The sequence below is a fragment of the Nansenia antarctica genome (genome assembly GCF_963989245.1).
Source record: "Nansenia antarctica genome assembly, chromosome: 18".
In the NCBI taxonomy this organism is placed as follows: Eukaryota; Metazoa; Chordata; class Actinopteri; order Argentiniformes; family Microstomatidae; genus Nansenia; species Nansenia antarctica.
The window spans coordinates 5,374,291-5,381,790 of record NC_137691.1 but is presented as its reverse complement, the minus strand read 5'-3'; the positions used below and the strand labels follow the sequence as shown (position 1 = coordinate 5,381,790).

The 7,500-nt window shown below is 51.0% G+C and overlaps 1 protein-coding gene across 1 annotated transcript in view; it reads left to right on the top strand.

The window, feature by feature from the left end:
• LOC308173503 (prolow-density lipoprotein receptor-related protein 1-like) overlaps positions 1 to 7,500 on the top strand; it is a gene marked incomplete at both ends in the record, with an annotated part of 52,989 nt that overhangs the window by 28,062 nt on the left and 17,427 nt on the right. Inside the window, 8 exons of the mRNA XM_080548533.1 lie at positions 1 to 98; positions 605 to 799; positions 1,270 to 1,418; positions 2,272 to 2,365; positions 2,520 to 2,636; positions 3,109 to 3,228; positions 3,691 to 3,813; positions 3,999 to 4,124. The exon at positions 1 to 98 is cut by the window's left edge and continues 108 nt beyond it. Coding sequence (XP_080404659.1) covers positions 1 to 98; positions 605 to 799; positions 1,270 to 1,418; positions 2,272 to 2,365; positions 2,520 to 2,636; positions 3,109 to 3,228; positions 3,691 to 3,813; positions 3,999 to 4,124 — 1,022 coding nt within the window. The remainder of the gene's footprint in view (positions 99 to 604; positions 800 to 1,269; positions 1,419 to 2,271; positions 2,366 to 2,519; positions 2,637 to 3,108; positions 3,229 to 3,690; positions 3,814 to 3,998; positions 4,125 to 7,500) is intronic.

Below are 7,500 nucleotides of genomic sequence, written 5' to 3'. Positions count from 1 at the left end.
CCTCACGCTCGACTTCATCAACGACCGCATCTACTGGGCCGACGCCCGCGAGGACTACATCGACTTTGTCAGTCTGGACGGCACTAACCGACACACAGGTCAGTTCTGAAGGCACCAACCGACACACAGGTCAGTCTCTTGGACGCCAACCGACACACAGGTCAGTCTGTTAGACACCAACAGACACACAGGTCAGTCTGTTAGCCGCCAACCGACACACAGGTCAGTCTGTTTGCCACCAACCGACACACAGGTCAGTCTGTTAGACGCCAACTGACACACAGGTCAGTCTGTTAGACACCAACCGACACACAGGTCAGTCTGTTAGGCACCAACCGACACACAGGTCAGTCTGTTAGACACCAACCGACACACAGGTCAGAGAGGGGCGTGTGTGTGACACGTACACACCGATCAGAGAGGGGCACGTGTGACACGTACACACAGAAATATCAGACATCAGAAATATTCTGATACACACATGTGACGTGATTGATACACAATATTCTCTCACGCCATGTCACGGCAAATACAACGTTGGTTATATCATGTACAGAGCTTTTGGTGACGTGTGTGTGTGTGTACGTGCGCCCACCCCTTCCAGTCCTGAGCGTGGACATCCCCCACATCTTCGCCATGACCCTGTTCGAGGAGTACATCTACTGGACCGACTGGGAGACCAAGTCCATCAACCGGGCCCACAAGACCCAGGGCACCAACAAGACCATGCTGATCAGCACCCTGCACCGGCCCATGGACATCCACATCTACCACCCCTACCGCCAGCCTGAGGGCATGAGTAAGTCTGCCACCCCTACCTACCACTAGAGGGCATGAGTAAGTCTGACACCCCTACCTACCACTAGAGGGCATGAGTCAGTCTGACACCCCTACCTACCACTAGAGAGCATGAGTAAGTCTGACACCCCTACCTACCCCCAGCCCTACCGTAAGTCTACAGCTAGGCCATCTACCCCCCTGTGGTCCTCTGTGGTTCAGTTGGGTAGAGCATGGGCGCTAACAACGCTTAGGTTGGGGGTTCGATTCCCGCTGGGACCATATATACTACTTACTGTAGTGTACTTTGTCGCTTTGGATAAAAGCGTCAGCTAAATGACACAAACTCCCACCTACCACACACACACACACACACACACACACACACACACACACACACACCTCTCCCTATCTGCGTGCTTGCTGCCTTGCTTGCCTGGTCGACCCCCCCCCCTCACCTGGTCTGCCTGTGTGCTCTCTGGCGACCCCCAGTGGCCAACCACCCGTGTCAGACCAGCAACGGGGGCTGCAGCAACCTGTGTCTGATCTCCCCGGGCGGGGGCTACAAGTGTGCCTGCCCCACCAACTTCTACCTGGCCGCCGACGGGAGGCAGTGCATGTCCAACTGCACAGCCAGCCAGGTGAGTGACCCCCCCCCGAGACGTCCCTGGTCATTTTTCAGGGTGTATATGTCTATGTTATATATGAATGAATGTAATTATTCTGTTATTCAATTGTCACTTTATTTTGTTGTGGTTTGGTCGTGTTGTGAGCTGCTGTAATGCCTTAATTTCTCCTCTGAGCTCAATAAAGTACCTACCTATCTACAGTATCTATCTATCTATCTATCTTTCTCTGTATATACAGTACAGGCCAAAAGTTTGGACACACCTTCTCATTCAATGTGTTTCCTTTATTTTCATGACTATTTACATTGTAGATTCTCACTGAAGGCATCAAAACTATGAATGAACACATAGGAATTATGTATTTAACAATAAAGTGTGAAATAACTCTAAATATGTCTTATATTTTAGATTCCTCAAAGTAGCCACCCTTTTGCTTTTTGTTGTTGTTAATAAAATATATAATAATAATATTAAATATAATATGTGTTAATAATAATATGTTATTATATATATATATTTAATATTATTATTATACATTTTATTAACAACACATTTATTTTATTTTATTAACAACAAAAAAGCAAAGGGTGGCTACTTTGAGCCTTTTGGCCTGTACTGTATATAGTATATACATGGTATGTCTTTTTGACTGAGTCTCTCTCATCACTACAAGTGTGTGCATCATAGAATTGTACTCATCTCTCTTTCTCTTGTCGTCTTTCTTACCTCTCCATCTCTCTCTCTCTCTCTCTCTCTCTCTCTCTCTCTCTCTCTCTCTCTCTCTCTCTCTCTCTCTCTCTCTCTCTCTCTCTCTTATCACACCTCTCTATCTCTCTCTTTCCCTCTCCCTCCTTCTCTCCCTCAGTTTGTGTGTAAGAATGACAAGTGCATTCCCTTCTGGTGGAAGTGCGACACGGAGGACGACTGTGGCGACCGCTCTGACGAGCCAGCGGACTGCCGTGAGTTCCCCCCCCCCACACACACACACACACGCTGGTGTCGAGTTTGTTGTTGTGACCTTTGACCCCGGGTGTGTTCAGTAGCAGGGGTTGAGGAGGCAGGTGTTGAGTGTGTTGTGGTGTTGAGTGTGTTGTGGTTGTGTCCCCTGGCTAGCTGAGTTCCGGTGCCGACCCGGGCAGTTCCAGTGTGGGACGGGCATCTGCACCAACCCTGCCTACATCTGTGACGGAGACAACGACTGCCAGGACAACTCTGACGAGGCCAACTGTGGTACGCGCACACACACACACACACACACACACACACACACACACACACACACACACACAGGCGTACACAAGCACACACAGGCGTACATATGCACACACACAGACATGCACACACACACAGGCGTACAGACACACACACACACAGGCATACACACACGCGCACGCACACACCCATATACAGCTATACACACACACACACAGACACACACGCAAGCACATACACAGGCCTACGCATACACACAGACAAACACACTTTCAGACACACACATTTTAGACATCATCCATCTCTATCACCCATCTTTCCCTCTCTCCCTATTGGTCTTTTCACTCCCTCTCTCCCCCTCCCTCCCCCCCCTCTCTCTCCCTCTCTCTCTCTCCCCCTCCCTCCCTTCCTCCTTCTCCCTCTCTCCCTCTCTCTCCCTCCCTCCCTCCCTCCCTCCCCCTCTCACCCTGTGTGTCGTGTGTACCTCCAGACATCCACGTGTGTCTGCCCAGCCAGTTCAAGTGTTCCCACCCCAGCCGCTGCATCCCCGGAATCTTCCGCTGCAACGGCCAGGACAACTGTGGAGAGGGGGAGGACGAGAAGGACTGCCGTGAGTCCCCCAGCCCCCCCCTACCACCACCCCCACCCCCCACCCCTACTCTCTACCTTGATGTTGATTGATTGATTGATTGATTGAACCTAACCCCCGTCTTTACAATGCTCAAGCTGCTATTTACACACAACGACCACTAGTTGGCGCGGCTTGTCAATTTAGCCTGCTTCCTACACAGAAAAAAACGGCAAAATAGCTTCATACTAGCTTATCCTGGTGTGATTTTGAAAATTGTAAGGATACTGAGTGGTGGAACGCACATATCTAGGAAAAGTCATGAAAGGAGGGTCCTGAAATTTGATCGACTGCAAAGATAGAACATTGTTATTTACTCACAGGCCCGGTTTCACAGGCAAGGCTTAAAAGCTCTCTCTCTCTCTCTCTCTCTCTCTCTCTCTCTCTCTCTCTCTCTCTCTCTCTCTCTCTCTCTCTCTCTCTCTCCCTCCTTCTCTTCTGCAGCGGAGGTGACGTGCGCTCCTAACCAGTTCCAGTGCACCATCACCAAGCGCTGCATACCCCGCGTCTGGGTGTGTGACCGCGACAACGACTGTGTGGACGGGTCTGACGAGCCCGCCAACTGCAGTAAGGGAACCCCCTCCTCCTCTACAGTCTCTCTCTCTCTCTCTCTCTCTCTCTCTCTCTCTCTCTCTCTCTCTCTATCCTTTCTTCTCTTGTTTCTCCTCAGGACGGTTAATCACTCTCTCTCTCCCTCCCTCCCCCCTCCCCCCCTCCCTCCCCCCTCCCTCCCCCCCCCCCCCCCTCCACAGCTCAGATGACGTGTGGGGTAGATGAGTTCCGCTGTAAGGACTCAGGCCGCTGCATCCCGGCCCGCTGGAAGTGTGACGGAGAGGACGACTGTGGGGACGCCTCGGACGAGCCCAAGGAGGAGTGCGGTGAGGGAGGGGGAGAGGAAGGGAGGGGGGGAGGGAGGGAGGGGAGGGAGAGAGGGGGGGATGGATGGATGGAAAGGAGAGAGTAGAGAAAGACAAAAGAGATGGAAAGAAAGGAGGGGTGGGTGCAGAGAGGGTGAGGAAAAGGGAGGGGGAGGGGGGGGAGGGAAAGGAGAGAGTAGAGAAAGACAAAATAGATGGAAAGTAAGGAGGGGTGGGTGCAGAAAAGGGAGGGAAGGAGGGAGGGAAGGAGGGGAATGGAGAGGGTATAATCTAAATGCATGTTGTTAATAATAATAATAATAATAATAGTTATTACTAGTTATAAATATTAATATTGAGTGTGTGTGTGTGTGTGTGTGTGTGTGTGTGTGTGTGTGTGTGTAGATGAGAGGACGTGTGAGCCCTACCAGTTCCGCTGTAAGAACAACCGCTGTGTGCCGGGCCGCTGGCAGTGTGACTATGACAACGACTGCGGGGACAACTCTGACGAGGACAAGTGTGGTACGCCCCCTACTGTCTGCCTGACCACCCGCCTGCCTGTGTGTCTGTGTGTGTGTGTGAGCGCGTGTGTGTGTGCGAGTATGAGTATGAGTGTGAGTATGAGTGTGAGTGTGAGTGTGTCTATGAGTATGAGTGTGAGTATGAGTGTGTGTGCGAGTATGAGTGTGAGTGTGAGTGTGCTTGTGAGTGTGAGTGTGAGTGTGCTTGTGAGTATGAGTGTGAGTGTGAGTGTGAGTGTGAGTGTGAGTGTGAGTGTGAGTGTGTGTGTGAGTATGAGTGTGAGTGTGAGTGTGAGTGTGCTTGTGAGTGTGAGTGTGAGTGTGAGTGTGAGTGTGAGTATGAGTAGAGTGTGAGTGTGAGTGTGAGTGTGAGTGTGAGTATGAGTAGAGTGTGAGTGTGAGTGTGAGTGTGAGTGTGAGCGTGAGCGTGTGCGTGTGCGAGTGCGAGTGCGCGTGCGAGTGTGAGTGCGTGAGCGCGAGCGCGTGTGCGTGAGCGTGAGCGTGAGTGTGAGTGTGTCTCTGTCTCTCTGTGTGTCTGTGTGTCTCTGTCTGTGTCTCTGTCTGTCTCTGTCTGTGTCTGTGTCTCTGTCTGTCTCTGTGTGTGTCTGTGTCTGTGTGTGTCTCTGTGTGTCTGTGTCTGTGTCTCTGTGTCTGTGTCTGTGTGGACAGGGTCCTGGGCCCAGTTTTTCATCTGGATCAGAATGATCCTGATTCTTTTTGTGCTATCCAGGATCAGATCTATCTGGCTGAGTTTGAGTCGTACAGGACTTCCATCAGCCAGCTCCATCTGATCCTGGATCAGAGAAAAAGAATCAGGATGGTTCTGATCCAGATGAAACGTTCTGAGCACCTGGGCCCTGGTTGTCAAACCACAGATACTTTTAGTCCATTCGGCCACAGATGACTGCTGAGTGTGCAGGTGTACTGAGGAATGATTTGTTGATATGATATGAATGATCGTCACCATTGTGTGTGTGTGTGTGTGTGTGTGTGTGCGCGTGTGTGTGTGTGTGTGTGTGACGGCATGTGTAACTAACTGCACGTTGGTTGGTTGGTTGGTTGTGTGTGTGTGTTGACCATTTGCACATCTCACATCATCTCATGTTTATTCTGCATTCCACACTGGCCTGGTGGCGGGGCGTTAGAGGTAGGTGTGTCCAGTCTCAGCACGCCTCCACTCACCCCACCCCCCACCCCCCACCCCCCACCCAAGCCCTGGGTGTTGTGTGTGTGCTTCCAGCTATTATCCTGACCCACCCCCCTCCTTCCCCCTCCTCCCTGTATGGTTTACATCCTAAGGCCAATCCTCCCCCCTCTCTCTCTCTCCCCCCCCTCCTCTCTCTGGTACACCCCCCTCCCCCCCCTCCTCTTCCTGAGTGATATGTCCTCCCTGGTACCACCCTGTCTATGACCCTACCAGCCCCCCGCCGCCCCCCATTTTTACAGTAAACACTGTCATCTTACCCTCATGAATGTCTGTGACGATATGTCTAGAGGAGTTTTATAGTTCTATTCTCGTATTTTCCACCCCCTCCCTTCCTCTCTCTCTCTCTCTCCTCACCCCTCCCTCTCTCTCTCTCCTCACCCCTCCCTCTCTCTCTCTCTCTCACCCCTCTCTCTCTCTCTCCTCACCCCTCCTCTCCCTCCCTCTCTCTCTCTCTCTCTCTCTCCCCCTCCTCAGTGCCTAGGCAGTGTTCAGAGAGTGAGTTCTCCTGTACTAACGGGCGCTGCATCGCCGGGCGTTGGAAGTGTGACGGTGACCATGACTGTGCCGACGGCTCCGACGAGGTAACCCCCCCCCCCACCCTTTACGCCCCGTAACCACGACGACACAGCCACCGCAAAGGTCAAAGGATCAAAAGCTTTATCGTCCGTGTTTAGGACAGGAACGGAACTTCATCCGCAAGGTTTCTGCTTCGATTCCGATACCTCGAAACATTGTGCCTGTCACTGTCATCCCTGCTCTCTCTCACCCATCCTTCCTGTCAACTGTCTCTCTACTGTCTCTATCCCAATACAAGTAAAAATACCCTAAAAAACAGACTGTATATCGGCAAAAAAAAAAAAAAATGTGTTCTGATTTGCGGTTTTCACTTTAAACGACGACAACAAGGAAGGCTGCCACCATGATAGGTCTGTCTGTGAAAAAAAAAGTGAGGTTTTGCGTTTCGGCCATCGATTATATAAAAAGATTTTCCGACTCAATGAATCTACTTTCCTGGTTAACAGGAAAGAACCCAGACCCGTTCCTCCTTCAAGGAAAATGATGGGGGACATAAAACCGATGAAATAGACCACATAGAACACATTTCTGACATTTTATTTTCAAAATACCACCCCCTAGTGGCAAAGATCTGAAATGTGACATATATGTCACATTGGGTTAAAAACCTCCAGGTAAATAACGAACGGTGTGTGTTTCCTCCTCCAGAACGGCTGTGATGTGAAGTGCGACAGCGACCAGTTCCAGTGTAAGAACAACCACTGCATCCCCATCCGCTGGCGCTGCGACGCAGACCCAGACTGCCTGGACGGCAGCGACGAGGAGAAGTGTGACAGTGGAGGTGAGGCTCACACACACTCACTCACACACACACACAGGCGTGCACACACACACACACACACAGGCGTACACGCGCACACACACGCACACAGACACACACACACATACACACGCTCACATGCACTCACTCACAGACACACACGCACTCACAGACACGCACGCACGCACTCACTCACAGACGCACATACACACACACACTCACACACATACACAGATAACGCTATAGTGCATTATGATTATTAATTTAACTAGACAAAAAGGTGATGGAGGCTTTTTTATTTATCTGCCATCTCTCTCTCTCTCTCTCTCTCTC